Genomic DNA, 25,425 nt, shown 5'->3' on the forward strand with positions numbered 1-25,425 from the left:
GGGGGAGGGGGTGAAGAGAGACCCTCATCCTCCGCTAGGTGGACCTTTGAAACCTGAAGAGCCTGCCTAGTCATGTCTGGACTAGCCTAAAAAAAACACCTCCCCCGTGTCTGGCAGTTCTCCTCCGGAACCTGAACTGCTATCCCACTCCCTGCGCCCAGAAACACCCCTGACAACACCTCTTTGAACAGAGGACGCCTCTTCAGGGAGAGGCCTGGCTTCTGTGAAGTAGGATATCTGGCCATGACTCCCTACAATGATTTCCCATTAAACGAGGTTGGCTGTGCTGGTTACAGGGTTTGGGGTGGGGGAGTGGGGGGGGTCAGTGACCTTTGGTCCATGTTCAGCCCCACATCCTCATCTTTGCTGCTGCTGCTGCTGTTCATGCGCTTGCCTCTTTCCCAGGGCCCAGACAGCACCACCACCCAGAGAGAGAGGCCAAGGGCTGCAGAGAGGATAGCTCCTTCTCCTTGATCCTCTCACACCTAGCTTGCAGAGGGCAGATGCTCAGGCAGCAGCAGCAAGGAGGTGGGGCAGCAGGGCCAAGAGGCTCCAGGTCCAGCTGGGCCCTCAGCAGCTGCCCAATGATTCCAGCCCTTGGCACTGGGCCTGAGGACTGGGGGAGGCTTCTTTTAAAAGGCAGCGCAGGCCCATAATACCGACACACACTGGTGGATGCCTCAAGACTGTTTTTTCGTTATTTCTTTGCAAGATCATTGCTAAGATAACCAGCACCATCCTAAAATGGATAACCTCCCAGCACACCTATGCAAACCCTGCAAGATGATGATACAGAGCAATCATAAGGTGGGGATCTGAAATGAGACAGGATGTAGTCTAATATCAAGGCACAGCATCGCTATTTGACACACGCTTGGGGGAAGCAGGAAACATCACAAAAGTTGACTCTACACAATACAGAGTGTTCTCTTATATGATAATCTTGAGGGTGCCTACAGACACAGCTAAAGACAGGGGTACGAGTCTGTCTGTCTGTCTGTCTGTCTGTCTGTCTGTCTCCCTCTCCCTCCCTCCCTCCCTCCCTCTCCCCACCCCTCTCTCTCAGCCCAGTTCCCCTTGCCTTCACACACTACAAGTAACAGATGTAGCTGCAACCAGTACAAATACTTATTCAGTCTTTTCCCTTCCCCTGTGTTTAAAGGCAAGCTGTCTGCCTTTTAACAATTGTTTGAAGTTTCACTTGGTGCAATTAAAATATAATTCAGTGCCTTGTTTATTAAGAAACAACAACAAAAAGATCGCTTCAGAGAGAAGGAGGAAGTGGGTTCGTGATATCACAGGCACTGTGCACAGCCAGCTGCTGATGTGAACAGCAGAACCAGTTTCTACTGAGATTGATCTTGGAAAGATTGTAAAACTGAGCAAACTTCAGTGATAGCACTTCCACAGCAAGCCCACTATTCAAATTATGTATATTTATACGTTCCCTGAGAGAGAAAAAACTTGGTATTCCATCAGGCCTTTCCCATGACCAGAGAATATCAAAGCAGAGAGATACAGTTTTGAGATTTGTGGCAAGTAAGTATACAAATAGTTCACAGTGCAACCGTCTGCAAGTGCTAGATAAATTGTGTGTTTTTAACCAAGTTTCTTTAAAATGAGCAGAATGAATTACTCTGAAAATGGAAAATTCTATTCCTTTTGAGGCTGCTATCATTTCAAGGTAGAAAATGTGCAAGTACTATTATATGCAAGCATCAGTTTCATCAGACAATTATTATTAGTTTACACAAGATTCCCTCAGCACCAAATACATTGTGAAAAGTGATGACAACAAATGCGGTCAGACCTTCACAAGCTACTATCAAGGAGGTCTGATCATGACTCATAAGAAACCTGTAACTAGTACAAAATGAGCAAAAGAAAAACGGAGAAGTGAAGTTCTGTTTCTAAAAATATCATAAAATGTAAGAATGTCCTATTTACAAGACAATTAAAAACTCTACAAATTCATTGCTTTTGGCCCATATAAAAAACCATGTTTACATATTTGTATGTATATTTATCTGTTATGATGCCATTTTCTGTGCTGACTGAAGATCAAAATGCGCACCTAATTCTTTTTCTCTTCCCCTGGTTTTTCAACCTCATCCCCTGCATCTGACAAGGCACCACTTCCATATTTCTTGACTTTGGTCTCCACTTTCACAAGTCTCTGCTTGACTTTGGCTTGAGCTGCAGTGTACTCTGCTAGGAGCCGTGCAAACCTGGTCTGGAGAATGTCTAGAGCCGATTCAATTTTATCTATTTTCTCTTCCAAATCTTTGGCGTCCGCTCCTGCTTTTGCTGCTTCTTCGTCAATGAGATTGTCTTTCATCAAAATTTGCCGTCCTTTTTCTTCCAGTGCCTTTTTGGCTTCAGGATACTCTGTGAGAGCTTCCATCAGGTCATCTTTTGACAAACAAAACAGATCAGAATAGCCGATGCTCCTGATATTGGCTGTCCTTCTGTTACCAGATTTGCTGCCTTTGATGTTTAAGATGCTGATTTCTCCAAAGTAGCTGCCATCACTTAGGACCACAAACTGTGTCACACCATCATCAGCCACCACAGCCAACTTCCCTTCTTTAATAATATACATTTCTCTTCCGACATCACCTTTCTTGCAAATATAATCTCCAGGACTGAAGACTGTAGGTCTTAGCTTCAACACCAACTCAATAAGGAGCCCAGCTTCACAATCCTGGAAGATACGCACTTTCCGTAGCGTGTCCAAGTGGACATTAATGGCAATTTCAGCCCTCAGTTTGTCAGGAAGGTACTTAAGGACTTCCTTCTCTTCTACTGTTTTTTTGTTTGTCCAGAGGTAATCAAGCCATTTAATGACTCTGGCTTCCAAGTCTTTAGTGACCTTTCGGAAATGCAAGTACTGTTTGATAGAATCAACCTTGGCCTGGAACTCTGCCTTAGAAGCATTCATGTTAGAAATCATAGAGCCTACATTGCCAACAATGGTAGCAAAGATAAGCACACCCACTAGGAAGTCAATGACCACAAATAGATACTCCTCATCTTTCACTGGAGGTGGCGTTTCTCCAATGGTTGTCAGTGTCAATGTTGACCAGTACAAACTGTAAATATACTTTCTGGACAAACGTCCATGTTCTGGATGGGACACATTGGGATAGACCCAGGTGTCTGTTCCAAATCCAATTTTCTTTGAAATGGCAAAATATATACATGCATTCCAGTGGATAATGATAAGAATGTACAAGACAAGGTTCCCAATACGGAACATGTTTGGGTAGTTTGTTCTCGTTTCTGTGCGGTCAAAGAACTCAAGGAGCCTGGCCAGCCGCAGCAACCGGTTAAACCGCAGCTCGGGACAGTTCAATCCAAATTTTAAATAACCCAGGTCTGTTGGAGCAAGAGATAGTATGTCCAACTTGAACTGTGAAGTTGACTGATAATTTCGTCTTAATTTCTTTTCATCTCGAACTAGCAGTCCTTGTTCAAGGAAACCTTAAGAAGCAAAGCAAAAAGAAAAGGCAAGATTTCTTCAGCATTAATGTTTATACCAAAAAGCTTGTAATATATTTGCAAAGGTAAGAGATATTGTTGTACTCATCATGTTCTTCTTATGTTACACTATACTCCTCCCGTACAGAGAACCTAAGGCCATCTTCTGAGGCTTTCTCTGGGTGCTCCTGCTGAATGGTTTTCATTTGTAGTTTCCCAGCTAGGCAATGGAAGCAGAATACCCGAGAGAGTGCCTTCTCTCTTATCAACCTGCCTGGTCACTGAAGTCATCAGAGGGCATCATCGTGGTGATTCCACATGGACTTATGGCCCAGCTGGAGTCTACCCAGGGAAGAGCCTTCAGTGTGGTGGCCCCCCTCTATGGAATTCCCTGGATCCTATCTTCGTATCTTTTATTTTTCACCACTCCAGAATCTGTCTAATGTGGGGCAGTATATAAATGTTGTAAATAAGTAAGGACGCAATCCTATGGCCACTAGTCAGCAACTAGATGACCATAGGATAGGTCAGTTCCGTGAGAACTGACCTCCAGCCCCTCCTGCGCCACCTTGTAGGCAGCGTGGAATGGCCCCGCACTCCACACTCAGAAGAGGAGCACAGAGTGGCAAATACAGGGCATTTCTGAGGGCTTGCTGGGGTGGGGAAGTTGGAAATGCTAGTATGACACATCCTATGTGTCGTCCAGCTGCCACTTCCCACGCTCCGAGGTCCCATGGCTAGACAGCCGAAATCGGCTGTCTAGCCACAAAAGCCGGTGGGGGGATCACAGCTCGTTGTGGGTTAAATAACCCATGACAAGTTGAGGTGTGTTGTCTGAACCTGGTCATTGTGTCGGAGTACTACTGCTCTAAGACTTGCTTGTTTTCCATGGCCTCCCCCTGATTATGTTTTATTGGACTGTTCTGCTTTGTACCTGCAACTGTGTTGTAGATTTTAGAACTATCTAGGCTAGATGTTTTATTCCTGATGTTTGTTGTTCTTATAAATTTTTGCTGTTTTATCATTGTATATGTTTTCATTATATGTGATTTTATTGTTGCAAGCCACCTGGCCGGGGCAGGGGGGTCGGGGGGGGACCGCTCTGTAAAATGGCCTAGGAATATTTGTAATGAAAGAAAGAAAGTCTTAAGTCAGAGGGTTGTACTAGAGCATCCTTCCCCAAGCTGGTGCCCTCCAGCTTTTTTGGATGAAAACTCCTATCATCTCTTATCATTGGCCAGGCTGCTGGGGGTGATGGGAGTTGGGAGTCCAACACATCTGGGGAGCACCACACTGGGGGAGGCTGTATTGTAGGATCTCAACAATTTAATCCATTGCTATGATTCTGCTCTTTTGATCCACTATGGCTGACAGTCTTAAGGAACTGATTCATCATTGGTGTAATTCCATGGCAGAAAATTACTCACCTGTCCGGAATCTGACAAGTATGTCCATGATGTACACAGCATCAGAGGAATAGTCCAAGATCAGCCAGAGTGTAAGGTGTTCCATTTGAAGCTCATCAAAACAGGCTCTAAGCCAGCATAAAAGAACAGAAGATATGATTAGGGCAAACAAACTGCTCCTGACAGATTTTGGTGGGAGAGTTAAGCACATGCTAATCTTCCCATTGAAAATAATAGGACTTATGAGTGTTTAACATTACCTGGATTGTTCATTTATACTATGAAGTTGGCACTGAGCCTTTGCTTGTCTTCCTGGTACTGAATGGTAGGGAACGCAAAGAACAGATACAAGTTAAGCTGCTGAAATGGAAGGGAAAGGAAAGGTTCCTCCTGTGCAAGCACCAAGTCATTGCTGACTCCCGGAGGGACACCTCTTTCGTGGCGTTTTCATGGCAGACTGTAGCGGGGTGGTTTGCCATTGCCTTCCCCAGTCATCACTACCTTTCCCCCAGCAAGCTGGGTGAACTGGACTAAGTGATTAATCTGGGGAAAATGGATTGAAGAGTGCAGCCCATTAAAAAGACTATTCGTGGCTTGCAGATCATGGCTCTCCTGAACCCACCAGATGGCGCCTGCAGGCTGTTGCAAGCATGGAGACTGCTGCAAATCAGGGATGAAAAAAAGAATGCTGTTCCTGCTTCAGAAAGATCTATGTATGGATCAAGCTGGTTTGCTTGCTACATGCATAGAACTGTAGGGCTAATATGAACCGCTGTCAAAAGATTTGCCCATAATAGGTAGGGAGGGAGGGAGAGGGAGAGAGAGAGAGATGATAGATAGATAGATGATAGATAGATAGATAGATAGATAGATAGATAGATAGATAGATAGATAGATACGGATGGACGTAGAATGACGGAGGGTGTGTCTACATTAATCCAAAAACCCACATCCTTTCCGGAGCTTCCTGGTTTCGGTTTCTTTGCAGGATTAGGAAGGGCTTCTTTACACCACTGCCACATTGTTTGAACTGAGAGAGTATGTTCCTCCCTCCCTGGCATGTGTGCAAATGAGGGGGGGGGGTCTTGTTTTCGTAGCTTAACTTCTGTACTGTTTTCTTGCAGCCCCCAGGAAACCTCTGACTAACTTCTGAGTAGACATAAAATGTAAGATTGTGCTGTAAGTCTGCAACTCTTGGCACACTTATGTGGGTGTAAGCCGCATTGAACTCAATGGGACTTACTTCTGAGTAGACATAAGTTCACTCTGTAAGTCTGCAACTCTCGGCACACTTACTTGGGAGTAAGCCCCATTGAACTTAATAGGGTGCTCTGAAGCAAGAGAGGACGTTGCTTCTGAGCTTGGTGGGGTGGGGGATCAGATGTGTCTCCCTTCGTTGCAGAGAGGCATTTTACGCTCTTTTCCCTCCAACTGAGAAATGCCGAGGCAGGAGTCGCAATCGGCAAGCGATTCTTGTTCTTGTGCCTGTCAAATCTCATCCTGACCAACCCCAACAACTGAAAACAAATGCCGACAGCAGGCAGGCACAGAGGTTTCTTCCACTATTGGAGAATTTCACAGGGAGGTCATGGCGCTCCTGTTCCATGGGCTGGAAAAAATACCACCTTTTTTGCATTTGGGAAAACATGAGATAGGCTGGAGGAAATGGCGGGAGACACCCTGGAGGGTAATGGTGTCATCTAAGGAGCCCGCAAACTTCCAAGAGAGAGCCATCACACTAGCAGGATAAAAGCTCTGTGTGATGAACCCCTAAGGAAGAGGACCAGTGTGGTGGAAATGGGCTGGCATTCCACCTTTCATAGTAATTTGAGAATGTGTGATATGCAAAATGACATATTGCAAAAATGAAGGGTTGGACCCAGATTTAGTCATACTTAGAGTAGGCTCATTGAAAACAATGGGATTTAAGTTACTCATGACAAAATTAGATCTCATTGATTTCATTAATGGCAAGTATAACTAGAGCTGGATCTGACCCAATAGCTCAAGGGTATACATTTTTTAAAACTATTTTTTTAATTAGTTTTGTTTCCTTACAAAGTGAACAGGTTGTGACTTAGTGGGACTTAACCATGGCTAGTCTAAATCCCATTGGTTTCAATGGGTACACTCTAAGTATGACTACCCCAGTATAAATGAAATACGGAATAGAAGATGTTGGATTGAAATGATATATTGAGGAAAAAAACAAGGTAATGATGTAATACCTTCCTGGGCAAGGTGCTCAAATGGTGGTGGTGAGTCAACTCCAGATATTCTTGAATGAAATGGATTATCTAGATCCATTTCACTTGGGCTTCAGGCCTGGTTTTGGATTGGAAACTGCCTTGGTTGCCCTGTGGGATGACCTCTGTCAAGAGAGGGTCAGGAGGAGTGTGACCTCAGTCCAGATAGCCTATCCAGAGGTATAACATGGTTGACAGTTCTGGAAGTTCCTGAGAGGGTCAAGACTTCTGGACAGGCTATCTGGGCTGGGTGCTGGAGATACTGTATTGTTTCTGCTCCTACTTGGATGGCCAATTCCAAAAGGGGGTGCTCTGGGATTACTGCTCTGTGCCTTGACAGCTTTGCTACGGGGCTTCACAGGGCTCTATTCTATCCCCCATACTATTCAATATCTACATGAAACTGGTGGGGGAGATTATCCAGAGGTGTGGGCTGAGGTGTCACCAATATGCAGATGACATCCAGCTCTTTCTCTCCTTTTCATCAAATCCAGGTGAGGCAGTGGATGTTCTGAATTACAGCCTGGGTGCAGTAATGGACTGGATGAGGTCCAATGAACCGAGATCAGTTCAGACAAGTTGGAGGTGCTATTCGTTTGTCTGCCCATCTGAATGATGTTCAGCCTGTTCAGGGCAGTGGGGAGGGTGGCACTCTCCCTAGAGGATCAGGTTTGTAGCTTAGGGGAGCTCTTGAATTCAGCATTGTCACTGGAGGCACAGGTGGCCTTTTTGGCAGAGGGCACCTTTTATCAGCTTGGGCTGTTATACCAACTCATACCCTATTTGGCAGAGATAGACTGGGTTCAGACATCATGATAACCCACGATGGGTAAATTAAGCGATAGCTTAATTAACCCATTGTGGGTTATTGTGTTGTCTGGTGGGAGTTTTTTAACCCACAATGGCTTATTTGGCCAAAATCATAGAATCATAGGGTTGGAAGGGGCCTACAAGACCATCGCGTCCAACCCCCTGCTCAATGCAGGGTTAACCCATGGTTTGCAGAGTGGGTTATTTAATTGATTCTGGGTTATCGTGTCATCTGGCAGTCACCATGAGTTGTTCGGGCTGGCTACAGAGCTGTGCAGGAAGATAGATCTAAACCACTGCCACTCTGCTCTTCGCTAGCTTAGCACTTAGGAATCCATTAAAGCGACCAAGCCAGCAGTGTAAATGGGGGCGGGGGGGGGGGAATGAGCAGGATTGGGACCAAACCTCATACCCAGCCTCCCCTACTCAGGAGGCACCCGATGCATCATCAAAATCTTTTTAGACAATCATGTAGACTGAAATAGCCATTTGAAAAGAAAAAGAAACATGTCCAAAACCATTTTCCTTTAAAATATGTTATACAAATACATATGAAGCTGCCTTAAATGGAATCTTGATAGACTGGAGCACTGGGCAGAAAACAACAGAATGAAATTTAATAGGGATAAAGGCCAAGTTCTGCACCTAGGAAAAAGAAACCAAAGGCACAGTTACAAGATGGGGGATATGTGGCTCAACAACACTACAAGCGAGAAGGATCTTGGATGTCGATTACAAGCTGAATATGAGCCAACAATGTGATGTGGCTGCAAAAAAGGCAATGCTATTTTGGGTTGCATTAATAGAAGTATAGCTTCCAAATCACTTGATGTACCCTCTACTCAGCACTGGTTAGGCCTCATCTGGAGTACTGTGTCCAGTTCTGGGCACCACACTTTAAGAAGGATGCAGACAAGCTGGAGAGGGTTCAGAGGAGGGCAACAAAGATGGTCAGGGGAATGGAAACAAAGCCCTATGAAGAGAGACTGAAAGAACTAGGCATGTTTAGCCATGAGAAGAGAAGACTGAGGGGAGATAGGATAGCGCTCTTCAAGTACTCGAAAGGTTGTCACAGAGAGGAAGGCCAGGATCTCTTCTCGATCATGCCAAAGTGCAGGACACGGAATAATGGGCTCACAGGAAGCCAGATTCCAGCTGAACATCAGGAAACACTTCCTGACTGTTAGAGCAATATGACAATGGAACCAGTTACCTAGGGAGGTGGTGGGCTCTCCCACACTGATGGCGTTCAAGATGAGGCTGGAGAGCCCATCTGTCAGGGATGCTCTGACTTGGATTCCTGCATTGAGCAGGGGGTTGGACTTGATGGTCTTATAGACCCCTTCCAACCCTACTATTCTTTGATTCTATGAATCATTGGTTGATTTCAGCCCAGCCCAGCCATTCCCAATGATGCGTCCTCCAGTCAGATGTGGAAGATGAAGATATAAGAGACTGAAACCAAAACCAACCTATTAACGTCTCATCCTTACCTACACACTAACAAACACCAATTATAGAATACTGGAGTTGCAATGATTGCCAACCACCTGTAGTACATATTGCTTGAAGGATCCATCACAAAGACGTCTTTCTTCTTCCTGAAAAGTAGAAACAAACATACAGATCTGTATGTACACAGAAAGGATCACCGATCCATGTTTCAGAGAGATCACTCTCCCAGGAGCAGGCTGTGATGGCTGAGTTCAGTAAGGAACGCATTATGACTTGGTACTGACCCATCTAGTCTGACCCAACACAACACCTATATCAACCCTCTCCAACATGGCACCTTCCAGATGTGTTGGACCGTGACTCCCCTAATTCCCAGCCACCATGGGCAATGGCCATGCTGGGTGGGAATTATGAGAGTCACAGTTGGAGAAGGCTGACCTTCATGTACTTTCATAAATTGAAAATGGAGAGTGTATCTTATCATCAGTCACCAGGACCAGTAAAGTACTTTAATCGTATGTTTAACTCTAAAGTGCTCCACAGCACTTTGAGGCTTCAGCTGATCAGGGTATCAAATAGATTGCTATCCATGTTGCCCAGACAGATGCGAAAGCCTTTCCTCATCAAAGTATCACATTAATCCTACCAGTGGAGACTAGTCGCTCCGATTTTGGTGGGGCTGTGATTCCATTCTGGGTTTTAGTCAGAACAAGTCAGAACTCTAAAGGAGCTATCCAGGCTGCTGAACCCTATCCACAAAATGGGCTCAGCATGTTGGATAGCTCCTTTATAGTTCTGGCTGGTTCTAACTAAAACCCGGAGTGGAATTACCATAGCCCCACTGAAATCAGAGCCACCAGCCTCCACTGTGTCCTACCTCAAAAGTGCTACATAAATCCATGCCAGCATTAAAGATCTCAGACCTAAAATAGCAGAAGAGTGTAGCCATAGCAAATAGAGACCGTCATGGGTAACAGGGTGTTTCTATTTTCTTCCTTTCATTTTTTTCACCAAGGTCACAACACTGTATCACAAGGTGCTTTTTACACTCTTCCTAGTAAATGCAGGGTAGGGCAAAAATCAGACAGAGTATTCTTAACCAAGTTTACTACTAGTGCACTAACTACGATCACAGTACTACAGTACTACAAGTTTACTACCAGTATACAAAGTGCACTACTACCACTATTTTATTATTATGCACGGTAGTGTACTACACGCACTTGGGATGTAATCGTTGCAACACACTTCTTGGTACCAATGTTCATGTTGCCTTTAGTGCACTCGATTTCTTTTGATCCCTTCTTTTCATGAGTTTGCTTGGAAACAAGCCCTCATCAATGGGCGCAAGCTTAAGGATCCATGACTAGGGCTGCCATCTTCAGCATGCTTACAAAGGAGTTAATCCCATTCAGCTAAGTGGAACCACTGAGTAAACATGCTTAGGATTGCACTGGAAGGCTGCAGTCCTGTGCACACTTACTTCAGAGTAAGTCCCATTGAATGCAGTGGGATTTAAATAAACATGCATAGGCTTGTATGGCATAGGATTGCCATTTGTTTACTGATGGTATCCATGGCAGTCCATCTGTTCATGCCAGCAATAAAAGTGGCCTTAGTATTAGATGCTGCAGCTGTCATCCCTAGCATTCAAAGTTGGCTTGCATTCAAAGTTGGCTGGTAAATCATTGATCATCAGTGGCATGATGTGGCAAATCCTCCAGCCTCGGTGGCCAGTTAGGCCAGCACAAGAAGCCTAAATAGTGGGATTAGCTGGATCTTACTTCCCATAGCACACCACTACTTCTACTCCCAGCTCCTTTTGCTGCCATAACAGGCCACTGCAATAAGAAATCAGAAAGAAAGGCAGACACAGGGAAACTGGGGTAAAAGGTCACTTCTTAGGGCTTCTTAAACCATTCTAGGGCATCAACCAGAGAACACGGGCTTAAGTTTAAGCATGTCTGACTCATGTTCTTTGCATATTACAGCTGTACTCTGGGAGCCATGTTTCCGTGGATTCACCCCATGACACTGCTGTAGCTTTGGAAGGACTGTAACCACATGGATGGAGTCAGTCACAGGAGTCTTTCACGTGAGGAGGGGAAGATTCGCATGATCAGCCCCATCTATGTGGTTGCAAGCCTTTCCACCAGCTTTCCCCAACCTGGTGCCCTCCATGCTGGCTGGGACATGCTGGGAGCTGTAGTCCAACACATCTGGAGGGTACCAGTTTGGGGTAGGTTGTGTTTACACATGACCATGAAATAATTAGGCTATCAAAAAGCAGCATATGTGGTGCAGCTATAAGCTGTAAAAGGCACTTCAGTGCTACATGGGGGATGAGATGTTTGTGCACATCTGTAGCCACCAGAGTGATCCCATGTTTGTCAAAAGATTATGTGGGGGTTGTTGTTGTTGTTGTTCAGTCGTTCAGTCATGTCCGACTCTTCGTGACCCCATGGACCATAGCACGCCAGGCCTTCCTGTCCTGCACTCTCTCCCGGAGTGTGTTCAAGTTCATATTCATTGCATCGGTGATGCTATCTAGCCATCTCATCCTCTGCCGTCCCCTTCTCCTTTTGCCTTCAGTCTTTCCCAGCATCAGGGTCTTTTCCAGTGACTTTTCTCTTCGCATTTGGTGGCCAAAATATTTGAGCTTCAGCTTCAGTATCTGTCCTTCCAATGAGCACTCAGGGTTGATTTCCTTTAGGATTGACTGATATGTGGGGGAGAGAGCCCTAAATTGCCCTATCTAGTAGCAGGTTTCCTGAGCAGCTGCAGCATTCTAGAATGTACAGTTGGATGGTAGGTTTTGAGATGACAGCTATTCAAGACCTGGATAACTTAGGGTGCTTCCAGGCAGAGGACTCCTTGTCTACCAGTCAAATGATGTTGTGCCATTATTCCATCTTTCCCTGCTTAATAGATTTTTAGTGACAAGAAAAAAAAGGTGGAAGCAATGGGGAAATGGGGGAGAGTTACAAATGGAAGAGCACGTCATCTGGACCTCGTTAAATTCTGTGAATTAGGTAAGGTGATTGCACAATAAAAGCCTCATGTGGAAGCACCCACAAGTCGCCATTAGTTGATTATATTGGGCTGGATCCAGGATCTGCCTTCTGCCAGAGGAAGGGATTTCCTCTTGGAAGGTTCCCCCACCCAATCTTTGGGGATCCCCATTCCACCCACTCCACCTCCCACAGCTCACCCCATTCAGCAGGACCATCTGACTCTCTGTGTAGCATTTTCAGGGGGCTGCAGGAAAGGAGGGGGTGGGGAAGTCCTCTTCCGCCAGCCCAGTTGCTCATGCTGAAATCTGGATCCAACCCATTGTGTTCAATGTCCTATAGCACAGGAAGTGTGTTGCAAAGATATAATCATTCTAATTCATACTTACTCTTCTTCCTTCTTTTTATCATCTTTTTTGTCATCTTTTTTCTCCTCTTTCTTTTCCTCCTCAGCCTCTTTCTTTTCTTCCTTCTTTCTGCATAACACAGTGTGTTATCACAGTGTGTTATCTTTGCACAATTCTTGGCTTCTCAGCAGCTGAAGCCTACACACAGGGAGCCAGCCTAAGTCCATACAAAGGGCCACTTGCACATTTAATGCAAAAAAAGGCCGTGTGACTTAGACAGGAAATATCGGGAATGCAGCAATACCGCAAAAGAAGCCGGCTGGTTTTGCAAGAGTTTTGACCACTCTCTATGAATTTGCTAGCAGCTATTTATTGCTACCATGATTTCCTTGGTGAAATGTTAAGTTGAGGCGAGCTTACTAAAGCCAGATTTACTAAACCTTGTGTCATATGATCACGATCCCATCATGGTAACACTATATCCCTCTTGTGCATTTATACCTCGTGGGACACACAATGACATTTGCTGTGGTATATTGGATAATGTGGAATAAAAAGCAGGACATAACACTGCAAAAGTGGTATATTGAATGTGTAATGTGCCCCAAAAGTTATCAGTGCACTTCAATACTGCTATAAAGCAGTTGTGTAGATCTAGCCTTAGTCATCCTGGTTTGGCCCACTCCGCCAAGCCTGGTAAACAAACCCTCAAAAGCCCAAGCGCTGGGCACCATAACTGTAGAACTTCCATACTTATAGAGAGGCAAACATGCAGCTGGTGCCCTGCAGAGTGTGTCGGGGGGCAGGAGTCACTTCAAGGCAACTTAGATTGGAGAAGTGGCAGGCGGGGAAAGGGTCAAACACTTATCTCTTCTTCACCCATCCCACTGCTTCTCCAGTCCAAATTCTCCTTCTGAAATGGATCTTCTCTAAGGAAAGCAGACTTTGGACTTGTTTCTTTGCACACATTTGCACAATTGTGTAGTGGTAAATTAGTACAGGCATAGCCATGCCCCCAAGGACAGTCCGAAGATGCAGGCAGCTGTGTTGGTCCATATGAGCAAACTAGTTTTAGCAATTTTATAACCACCAGGAACAGTCCTTCTGTAACACTAATGGCCCTTCATTGCCCATTCAAGCCCGAGCTACCCTGAGAGACTTTGCATTACAACAGGGAATATATTCTTGTTGGGGACATTCATTTCCCCCACAGCTACTGTGAGGATTGCAGCTAAGGTTAGAGGGAACAGGAAGTGCTCAGGGGGTGGCAGATGACATCAGCATCCCTGCTAATAAAAAAGTGTCAGTGCTGCATGTCTCCAGGCCCTGGCTTCACTACACCACTGCATTTGCAAGAAAAACTAGGCAGCTCTGCAGCCCATTTAGCAACCTTATGACTATCCCCATGCAATTTTCACAACAGGCTTTGTCATCTTTTAAGATACAGAGGGTACATGAACATGGGTACTGTACCACTGGCTTACTGAGACAACTCCTGCTTCTGTACGATTCACACTTGACCGGGGGCAATTCCATGTTTAATCACTCCTGAAAACCCAGAGTAGTTAACTGTTCTTTTTCCTGAGTTCCTGGTAAGAGACATCAACTGGGTTCACTCAACACACTAACCCACACTCAGTGGTTGAGTGTGAGTTGTTGTTGAACCGTGGGTTGTTTGTTGAACTTTGGATAGTGTGTTGTCCAAACCCAGGACATTTTCTGCAGGGTGGCTTGTTGTTTTTTTCTTAATAATTCTTTATTAGTTTTCAGTTTCATATAACAAAATAACAATATATCAAGAAATTCACAGTGTCCACTAGTCCATGTCTTTGTACTGATTAAATGTTCTCAGATCCTGAACATTGTTGCATGAATTTCCATTTCTTTTTCTTACAGTCCTTTTTTCCCCTCCCAACCCTCCCTCCTGCCACCCTCCCTCCTGCCACCCTCCAATAACACCCACCACCTGACTGATCCAACTGTAGGGTGGCTTGTTAACCATGCAGTATGATTTATTTTTCTTGAACAAGCCACCTTGAGAACCCATGGGTAGAGTTCGGATGATCTGGGGGAGGGGGGAGAAGCCATCGTGGCTTCTCCCCAAACCCCTGCATGTGCCACAATGTGCAATAGAGGTCGTAGGCTGGATACGAAGCCACCCAACAACGCTGCACACCAGGTTCGCTCAACACGCCAACCCATGCTGCAGCGCAGCTGATTATGTAAAGATGCAATGCACGTGCAGCACTCACAGACACAGGGGGAGTAGCAATGATGGCTTCTCCCCCCCCATGATCATCCAACCCCCCCATGATCATCCAACACACCCCCCCCCATTTGTTGCTGGGTTGTTCAGAGTGGTTAACAAGACACATTGCATGGTTAACAAGCCACCCTGAGGAAAATGTCCCGAGTGTGGACACAACACTAACCCACAGTTCAACAACAACCCAGACTCAACCATTGAGTGTGGGTTAGCCTGTTGTGTCAACAGCCCCACTGTGAACATTCAGGAAGACGGTGTATCTAGTTCTGTCCTTCAGGACAGGGTGTCCTTTTCAAAAGCAGAATTGCCTATCAGTAGCACAGTTAGATAATTATAGACTCTGGACATAATGGTCTAATGGGGGAGCAGTCTTTAGATGGTAACATGTATGACCTCACTTACTTCAAAATGTGTTAGGCCAGCCCCGTTTTGTTTGGTGCCCCCCACTCATTCTGTCGAGGCCCTCGGCTTCTGCCCCCAAAGGCCTGCCCTGACAGCACCACTGTCACCTTTAGGCCATTACTCAGATCAAGGGCAAGGGTGTACAGGAGAGTCAATACCTTTTTGCATTGCTTTTTTGCTTTGCCTTAGAGAAAGAAAAACAGCTGTATTTTACTCCCGACTGAAATGGTGGTGCAAGCCATACAGATGTGAAGTCATTTATAATTTCAGTGAATATGGAAATAAACTAGTATTGTTTGGAAAGATAAATGCATACACTTCCTGAAATGTGTGACTTTGGGGAAAGCACCCTGCAAGATATTAAAATATATGAGAGAGAGACAGACAGACAGACAGAGACAGACAGACAGACAGAATAATGCATGGATTATATCTATCCATGTAAACATGCACACATCTGGGAGGAACTCCACAAAATCAGCCAGCTTAACCCAGGAATACCAGGACTCAAGGTAAGGAATTATAAATGGAAGGGTGTTGGGGGCGGGGGGATTGATACTGGGGCAGAGAAATTTCATGTTAGCATCATTTGCAACCTCCTAAGAAGGAAAGGGATAGCTTGTAGTCTACAAGGAAGAGCTTAATCTTCTGCAAAAGCATTTATGGCTGAAATAGGGCTGAAAGGGAAACAAAGAGGAAAACCAAACTACAATGGTTAGCAGGGTGTTTTGCAACGGGAGGATTAGGAGGGACTAGGCAAAAAGACAGGTTGTCCATGGTATACTTACTCTTCATTAGTGTTGTTGGAGTAGTTGATGTTAAATCTGGCCAGAGCCCATTGACTACAGTGAGTTAAAGTGAATGAGTAAATGAATGAAAGAATGAATGAATAGGAACATAATATGAAAAACAATGCTAAAACTACTGTTGGCCACTGTATGCATACATATCCTGACCTCCATCATTGATTGAATTGTTAGTCCTTCCTGTATACTGAAAAAATTAAGGAGGTCAACTTTGACCGCAGCACTAAGCTCTCTTGCATAACTACCCAGGGCACCATTTGCCCCTGTTCACGTGCAGCCTGTACATGTTTAGGGCCATGTTTGAAGCACTTTAGCCTGTTCTCAGGTGTATTAATGTTTAACACTTGAGGATCTGGTTATGTATAGCTTCCATTTGTCTGTGATTCTGAAGTGCTCCTGAAGCCTCTCCCGTCATCCTCACAGGAGCATTGCCAAGACTGTTGCAGGAACGTTGACTGTTGCTGGAAACACCACAGCAAATTAGAAGCATGGCTGGAACACAACAGATCAGTCACTTTAAGAAAAGGGAAGGGGTGTTGGGTAGTTGAGAGCCCACTTTGGATGTTTGTCGTTTGGGGGGTTCGCAGAAATGAAGACGCAAGGGAGAGGGAGTCCGCCAGAAAAATCTCTAAGAGTTTTCCCCTTGATAAAGACCAGTGTCAAAACATGTTGGGAATTCAATTGGTGCAGCTGTTCCTTTGTTGATTTGGGGTTCACAGAAACCAGAGGTGCACAACGTTTTCAGCCCCAAGGGCTGCATGTGATATTGGCTTAAGGGTGGGAGACTGCATCTGTGTGTGCATGCACACATGTACATACACACTAGGGTGGCCACGTACAAATTGCCCAAAAAGGGGACATGCATCACTTTTTTTTAAAAAGGACAATGATTTGCATAAGATTCACTTACGCTGATTTAGATGTGCAGATGCAAATCCAGAAATTATTATTATCATTTAAATAGAAATACATATATCTCACCATAGTGTGGAAGACTGTGACCAGGTGACCTGTATGCCTTGCTCAGTGTGCTGTCTAGGTGCTTCAGGGTCCAGCTCTCCCTCCATAAGTTTCTTTATCTTTAAACTGGTCTTGGACTGGAGACCCCTTCAACTAGAGAATGCCTTCAAAACAGAAAACTGTCCTCTGGCAACCCTTCAGATAGACAACTGCTCAATGTAAAAGAGGACGCAGGGCCACCCTAACACACACATACACATACACCCATGCACCCATGCATCCCAGCAATCCTGATACAGATCACCCTTTCCTTACTGCTAGCAGCAGCTGGTCAAGAGTGATCTGTATGAGGTTCGCTGGAGGAGGGAGCAGAGAGCCTCCTCTCCACCCCACATCTCCAGTGATCAGGAAACTGGCCACTGTTTCCTCGCTGGTGCTTTTCCAGCAAGGAAAATGCAATCTGCATCAGGATTGCTGGAGGAGGGATTTGGGGGTGGCAGGGGAGGCTCAGGAGACCTGTGGGGGCTGCAATTAAGGCCTTGGGGGGTCACAGATTGTGCACTCCTGGTGGAAATGTAAGTAATGACCACTTTTGATCCTTTGCTTATGATGGAATGTATGGACCTGGTTCGCACACTGCTAACAACCCATGGTTAACAAACCTGTTGGAAATGCAGCAGGAGCAAGCAAGTGATGAGCAAGCATGCTGGTTCCCATGATCCTGCCCACTTCTGCTGCAACAAACAAGCCAGGGATGCCCCATCCCTGAGTTGTTCACATGACATCTGAACCCAGGGTTGTTGAGGGGTGAATAACCCAGAGTTTGAACCCATGGGTAAACCCATGGTCACAGTCTTCCACACTACACTGAGTTGTACTGTATTTCTATTCAAATGATAATAATTATTTCTAAATTTGCAGCAATACATATCAATTAACATGGGCACATTTTATGCAAATCTGTGCCCTCTTTTGTCCTCTCCTTTTGATTTCTTTTTGCATTTATTATTTCTTGGTGATTCATAAGTGGCCACCCTATTCATCATATGAAGGGTTTCCCACAGGAATCCTGGCCAGTCAGGATTCCCATCTCTATGCTGGAAACCTTAGACATGGTGAAGGCCGTTGTTTGAGTCTCAAGCTGATCATGCTTCAGCTTGGGAGCAATGCCAATGGATGGGTGTTGTAGTCCAGCACAGCTGGAGGGTACCATAAGAACATCAGAAGATCCCTGCTGGATCAGACCAAGAGCCCATCTAGTCCAGCATTCTGTTCACACAGTGGCCAACCAGCTATCGTCAACCAGGAACCCACAAGCAGACACAAGTGCAACAGCAGCCTCCCGCCCATATTCTCCAGCAACTGGTGTACACAGGCATGCTGCCTCTGATATTGGAGGTAGCACATAGTCATCAGGACTAGTAGCCATTGATAGCCTTCTCCTCCATGAATTTGTCTGATCCCCTTTTAAAACCATCCAAATTGGTGGCCATAACTATGTTTTGTGATAGCGAATTCCATAGTTTAACTGTGCTCTGTCTGAAGAAGTACTTCCTTTTATCTGTCCTGAATCTCCCACCAATCTGCTTCATAGGATGACCCTGGGTTCTAGTATTATGAGAGAGGGAGGAGAGTTGGGAAAAGCTGGCATACAGTACCAGGAGAGCCCCTAAGGGACTAAGCCTATGCATGTTTAGACAGAAAAAAGCCCTAGAATGCTGGGTATTGTAGGACTTCTTTCTGTCTAAACCTACATAAGATTGCACCCTTACAGAACTAGAGTTATAGGACTTTTTTCTGGGAACTGTAGGACTTATTTCTGTCTAAACATACATAGGAATGCACCCTACGTCTGCCACCCATTCAGTACTGCGCTAAGTATGCCTCTACTGGAAAACCACTCTTCTTCCTTTCTGAATGCAACATCCAAAGCAAATTTTCTGCACTGAAGCTGTATCCTCTTACATTTTCAGTCCACCTGTCTCTTCATAGTTCAACTGGGCATTACTGTCTCGACTTGAAAAATCTTTGAGCTCTGGCCCCCGGATACGCTCAAGAAAAGAATCAGGCCTTTGGTCTTCATGATGCAAGTGTCTCCTGGCCCAGGATCTCAGTGATAAGACAAACCATGATAACCTGAAAGGAAAAGGTGGTGGTGGGAGGTAAACAGTGCAAACTGACCAGGACAAAGTTAACAACTATATCAGCAATGGGGACCATGTGGCCTTCCAGATGTTGTTCGACTGCAACTCCCATCATCCTTCACCATTGGCTACACTGACTAGGGCTGATGGGAGCTGCAGTCCAACAACATCTGGAGGGCTACGCATTCTTGAACTATATTGTTCAGGATGTTTTGCAAAGCACTCAATGCTCCAACAGATATCACTATAGTTGTTTCACCATAGACTTATTCCTAACTTCTCAGGGCATGATCTGAATGCACATGAGGCAGTCACCTTGCTGAAGCTAAGCAGGTCTGGGTCTGGTCAGTGTTTGGAGGGGAGACCACTTGGAAACCACATGTAGCCACTGTGAGTTCCACTATGGAAGAAAGGTGGGATATAAATGTAATAAATAAATAAACTTCCTAAAACTATATAAAACTGAACACATGGTGGGTATAGAACCAATTGCTTGATTCACCTCATTCCTTCCATCTATTGCATCCATTTGATGTGGTGAGTATGCATACATTAATATGTACCATCTATGCATTTCGAAAACTGAGACAACACATATGTGTATCAGGATATTCGTGCATTTACCGCATCTAGACATAATGTCAAGAAAGGGACAGGGCTTGGGGCAGGGCTAGTGGAATGAGCAGGAGCATGATAGTATTACACTCACCATGAGCTAATGGTGCGAAGGAGCCTTTGCTTGTTCATAGCTCAACTAAGTCCAACGTAAGCCAACAAAAAGCTGTCACAGTCTCTGCTCTCCACCATTAATGTGGAGACAAAGCTATTTTGCTGACCAAGTTTTGCTATTTTGCTGACCAAGTTCTTCATGCCTTAACAGTAACAAAGCTCTCTCTTTCACCTGATCTTAAGCTTCTTATAGGATCATGGCAATTTTTCATCAAAGTTGCATGGGGAACATTTTGCTTTTGTCCGAATGATATTCTTATAGAAAGAAATCTTCAGTGGTGGTAAGAGGGAACTGATTCAGTATTTGACCAAAGAAATTATCTTGTGCCAATATTTACAAATCTGCAAGCCCATACCCCCACATATGTTCCAGTCTTACCCACAATACACAACATGTTGAGGAGAACAGAACATGATTTAGTTCTGCTTCATACATCCACATTTTTAGGTGGTGATGAGGCATGCTTCCTCATGCTTTGATACCTGTCCAGCTCATGGCTTGCCCCCTCTGAGAAAACCTTTGAAGTGGTAGCTATGCTCGATATCAAATATGACCTTCTAGCTCTGATAGAAAGCCAAAAGACATTTTGCAAACCATATCAGATTTCTCTCACACTTTTACATCCTCTCACTGAACTCAAAATAATGTCCTTTCATATCTCATCTTGACGGCCCAGTGCAGCACACCCCAAAACTGGACTGACATATAATAATGGTATAGATCAAGGTCAACATTCCCTTCATGTCACTTCTTTTATCATCATTTGATACAAAGTGAGTCCATTTCATTGACAATATTGTTCATCGCCCTCATCCCACCCCTTTGTTTCCAATACAAGAGACTGCTACCCTCTTGCAATCCTGCTATCCTCTTGCCAGGCCTTGGCATCTTGGAAATGAAGCTTACCTAGCCATTGCTCCACTGCCTGTGAATGAGCTCGTTCGAGATTCAGACAGGCCGCCTGTCTCCATGGAAATGACTCTCTGCAATTCGGAAGACGTGTCCTCCTCACACAGCGAGTGGGTCCTTCCAAATCGAATAGTAAAAAAACCACACACAAATCAACAACACATTTAGTCCCTTTCAAGGTGCATTTGCAATTCCTCAAGCCCTTCCAATTAGGCAACTGTGAAGGAACAGGCATTCCTTGCTCAATCACCAATGCTATCACTGTCAGGAGTGACGTTGTGAAATACGCAGTCCAGTAATCATCTTCCGCCTGAGTTCTGCATCCTGTGATGTCAAGCAGACATTCGTCAGACAGAACTTCCTTACAGATGCACTGTCTCTGTATTTCTTCGATTTTTCCATCAGACCCATTCCAGATGGACAAAGCACAGAACAGAAGCAGAGGGGAATTCAAATGTCCAGTAGGAATCAGAACCAAGAGAGGTGAGCTACGTAGCTCAACAGATGCTACAATGCACTCTGGGTTCACGAGGGAAGAGGACAAAATCCACTGAATGACTAAGATGTGCATGAGTAGACTGGCATTCGTATATATCAAGGGTAAACAATTTGATGCTCTCCAGATGTTTTGAACTACAACTCCCACAACGCCTGACCGCTGGGTATGCTGGGGGGCTTATGGAAATTGTAGTCCAAACGTATCGGATTGGATTGAACATCATAATTCTGCCAGTAGAACAGATACTGTGGGCAGAATGGGACTTGCCTGTCCTCTCCCCCCACCACACTGCAGCCCCCTGAACACCCTCCAAATCTGCTCCAGAGGGTTGGGGAACCCTCCAGAGGAGTTTTGGAGGGTGAGTGGGGGATTGCAGAGGGGAGAAGAGGACAGGGAAGTCCCATTCCACCAGCAGTTTCCATTCTGTGGCAGAATGATGATATTCTATCCAACCCCTGGACGGCAGTAGGTTGCCTACATCTTGTATATATGATCTCACATAATACTTTTAATATTCAAGGAGTTTTATATTCTTCACATTGTTTCACCCTCACAGTAACCCACTAAGAGACAGACCCACTAGCATTACCATTTTACAGATACAGCTTGGGACCAGGCTTCCTGAAAGACCACCTTCTCCCATATGAAGCTGCCCAGGTTTTAAGATCTTCAGGAGAAACCTTTTCTGTACCTCCACCTTCAAAGTCATGTGCGGTGGTGATGTAAGAGGGTGCCTACTCGGTGGCTGCACCCAGACTGTGGAACTCCCTGCCGAGGGAGGCTAGGTTGACTCCCTCTCTGTTGTCCTTCTGCTGGCAGGCAAAGACCTCTTTCTTCAAGTACGTCTTTGGCATGTAAGCAAGTCTGTTGGATTGGGTGCTGTTTTTATTCTCTTGTTGTGTTTTTAATGTATTTGTTTTACATTAAAGTAAAATGTAAAACAAAATTTACAATAAAACAATAAAAGTATTGTTTTAATCCAGTTTTTATTTATCTATGATTGTAAGCTGCCTTGAGTGCTATTTTCTTGATAGAAAGACAGGATACAAATCAAATAAATCAATAAATGAAATACAGATGGTGAGCCAAGACTGAATGAGAATAAACCTCCAACAATTTAGTATCACATAAGCCATAGGCTAGATCTACACTACTACCTTATATCAGCATTGAAGTGCACTGATAACTGTTGGGGCACATCCCACAGTCTGTATTTCGCTTTTCTAGAGTGATTTCCCACTTTTAATTCTGTATTATCCAAAGTACTGCAACAGGTGTGATTGTGTGCATTACAAGGTATAAATGCACAAGAGGGATATAGCGACACCATGATGGTATTGATATGACATGAGGTGTAGATCTGGTCCATTTGGGGGTATGCAACCTGGTGCCCACAGGCACTGTGGCTCGTCACATGTTAAATAACCCATGATGATATGTGGCATGTTATCTGAACCGGGTCAGTCTCTTGGAGGCAAAGGAGTGCCTATGTCTCTGATGTGTAAAAAGCAGACACAACAAATGATCATAAAATGCTAGACATTTTGGTGATTTGGTCTAGATATATCCAATTTCTGGCTTTGTCAACTTCCAGTAACACACACTGAAATTTCTTTGGCATCTGCCCATCAAATGCCTGAGATGGCACCCCTGATAGTATACTGCTGCAAGAGCAACTGCATAGCTAAGGTAGCAGGCTTTCCTAGAATTCAGTCATGATAAAGTCTGAACATTGTGTTAATTATAAAATTAAGATGTTTCATTCTATCAATATAAGTTTAGCATGAAGACTACCTGGTGAGAGAGATAAACTGGCGAAATTTCAGAAACAAAGAAGTTAAGAATGGCTAGGTCTGATGAAAATATGTTGTGCATGCCTAAAGCTATGAGATTTCAAAGTTCCCATTTTAGGAGATGTACTGCATGCATGTGCAAGAGAGAGAGAGAGAGAGAGAGAGAGAATATATATATTCACATCAATCGAGGCATAAATGTTTTCTACATACTCAATTCTATGACTCTGCATTGCATACTGTGACTTCAATTGAAATCTGTGCTTTGGTCTGCTTCCTCAAATAATCTAGACTGCATGTGTATTGAGATCTCTCATAGATTCACTACAAATGCACCCTCAAGTCTGGCTCACTTCCTTGAGTCATCTGCGGTGTTTTTGTAGATCCCTGTTCTAGTTTCACTTGATCTTCTGTTCCTGGACTGGCTCACTTCCTTGAGTGATCTTCTCCACATTTGTTTTGAGATCTCTGCCACATTCACTTGATTTGCAGTCTGTGATAACAAGGGTGAACTACGTTCCACAGTTGCCATAAGCAACTCTGAGCTTTGTCTCCTCCTGACGCTTGTGTCAATATGGGGGATAACAACAATAGACTTCTTGAACCATTGGACAAGCTACGATGATTATAATATAGGGTTAATATGGGGACAATTTAAAAATTGCCTCCTTTAGAGGACTAGTATAAAGGTTATTCAGATAATACATGTGAAATGCTTCCAATACCTTAAAGTACAGTAAACACTGAGGGTTGTACCCAATGTTAGTCCTATTTAGAGTAGACCCATTAAAATGAATGAGATGTAAGGGAGACTAACATTGGATACAATCCATTTTATTACAGATCTGCAGAGGAGTTAAATTCCTTTTCCCCAACCTGAGAGGTTTTGTGTAATTGAATGAATAACTGAATTCTGTTCCTTTTAAAAACAAAAACAAAACCAGGAAATTCTAGGATCAAGAGTTACAGCACATACAGATTAACTCATGCACCCCAAACACCAAAGCTTCTCAGAAGCTGTTTTTTATATATGATAAACACCTGGTACTTATATGATGGCAAAATACAGGATCCTCTGAAGACAGTGCTCCAAAGGTTCTCTTACCCTGACCCAGCCAGGGCAACTCCCTATGTGAACGCAAACTTCTGCACATGAACACATAACCTCTGGCCCATGGACATTCTTCATCTAACATGTGGGGCCTCCTTGGGCTCTTCTAGGGGGCAGGACATGGCCCTCAAGCCACAGCCCCTGAAGCAATGCCTCCTGCAGGAATCCCCCTTTATTCCCAATCTGAGATTGGAAATAACAACAGGGATGCCAGCGCTGGGAGGAGCCTGGCTAAATGATGAATACTGCCCACAATCCGATGCTGTTTGTGTGTTTCTCTTCTCTGAACCAGTAGCCACGACTGCACATATGGCAGTCCTGGCTATTGACTATTTCATTTGGAGGGGGAGCAAACAGGGGGTGGATTCAGCCCCCCTCTCCTGCTCCTTCTTCCTCACTGATCAGTGGGACATTAACTTTTAAGAAGAGGCTCTCTGTGCTGCCCTGGCTGCCCTGTGTGCACTTAGTTGGAATGAAATTATTCTTTGCAGAAGCCTTAAGTAGGGGCTACGAGGATTTCACTAAAGGTAAATGAGAATACACCCAGGGGACAAATGTAACGTGGCTACAGAGAGGAACTACTTCATCATAATGCTATAAAAACAAAACCTCTGGCCATTCTGAGCAAAGTAGATGGGAAGTTGTCAAAGAAAACAAGGACAACCCAGCAAAAGGGTTGTGAATCCTATTCATTTGGGTGGGAAAGATTAAACCTGCAATCCTATACATACTTACCTGGGAGCAATCCCGAAAGAATGAACTCAGTGGGGCTTACTTTTGAGTAGACATGTATAGGATTGCAGTGTAAAGGACATGTTTATTTTGGTTGGACTGGAAGTTATACTCCTACAGCATTTTGGGTTTAGGTTTTAATTTTGTTCTGTTTTCTTTTTCTTTTCTTTTTGCTGCATTGAGGGAAACCAAACATTACTTGTTTTGAAGCCATTACCTGGTCAATACATTTTCAAGTCTATCAGTCTCATCATTGATAGCCTTCACAGATAGCCCAAGGACAGCAGGACAGGAGTGATAGGTGTCAACTTTAGCCAT

General features: G+C 44.5%; 1 protein-coding gene across 2 annotated transcripts; it reads right to left on the reverse strand.

Moving 5' to 3' along the window:
- Positions 1-2,074: 2,074 nt before the first annotated feature.
- CNGA3 (cyclic nucleotide gated channel subunit alpha 3) lies at positions 2,075-25,425 on the reverse strand. Of its 2 annotated transcripts, XM_084841780.1 has the most exons (9): positions 25,325-25,425; positions 20,970-21,089; positions 19,155-19,325; positions 16,212-16,265; positions 14,470-14,499; positions 12,798-12,884; positions 9,436-9,543; positions 4,908-5,014; positions 2,075-3,483 (listed from the first exon to the last, which is right to left on the reverse strand). In XM_084841780.1, the coding sequence occupies exons 1-9, from the start codon at positions 25,423-25,425 to the stop codon at positions 2,075-2,077; spliced, it is 2,187 nt and encodes a 728-aa protein (XP_084697906.1). The 2 variants fall into 2 exon arrangements, with proteins under 2 accessions (XP_084697906.1, XP_084697907.1); XM_084841781.1 differs by lacking the exons at positions 12,798-12,884; positions 14,470-14,499.

Source organism: Heloderma suspectum, chromosome 3 (assembly GCF_057233095.1).
Source record: "Heloderma suspectum isolate Gila_16-S chromosome 3, 16-S_ref, whole genome shotgun sequence".
NCBI classification, from domain to species: Eukaryota; Metazoa; Chordata; class Lepidosauria; order Squamata; family Helodermatidae; genus Heloderma; species Heloderma suspectum.

Bases quoted from the DNA above. Each gene is read 5' to 3' on its own strand.
- CNGA3 (XM_084841780.1), bottom strand. From the start codon at position 25,425: ATGGCTAAAGTTGACACCTATCACTCCTGTCCTGCTGTCCTTGGGCTA. The intron at 12,885-14,469 runs GTCCTGGGTTTG...TGTGTTATGCAG, and splicing joins CAAGCCACCCTGCAGAAAAT to AAAGAAGGAAGAAAAGAAAG. The intron at 3,484-4,907 runs GTGAGTAATTTT...TTGCTTCTTAAG, and splicing joins ACTTGTCAGATTCCGGACAG to GTTTCCTTGAACAAGGACTG.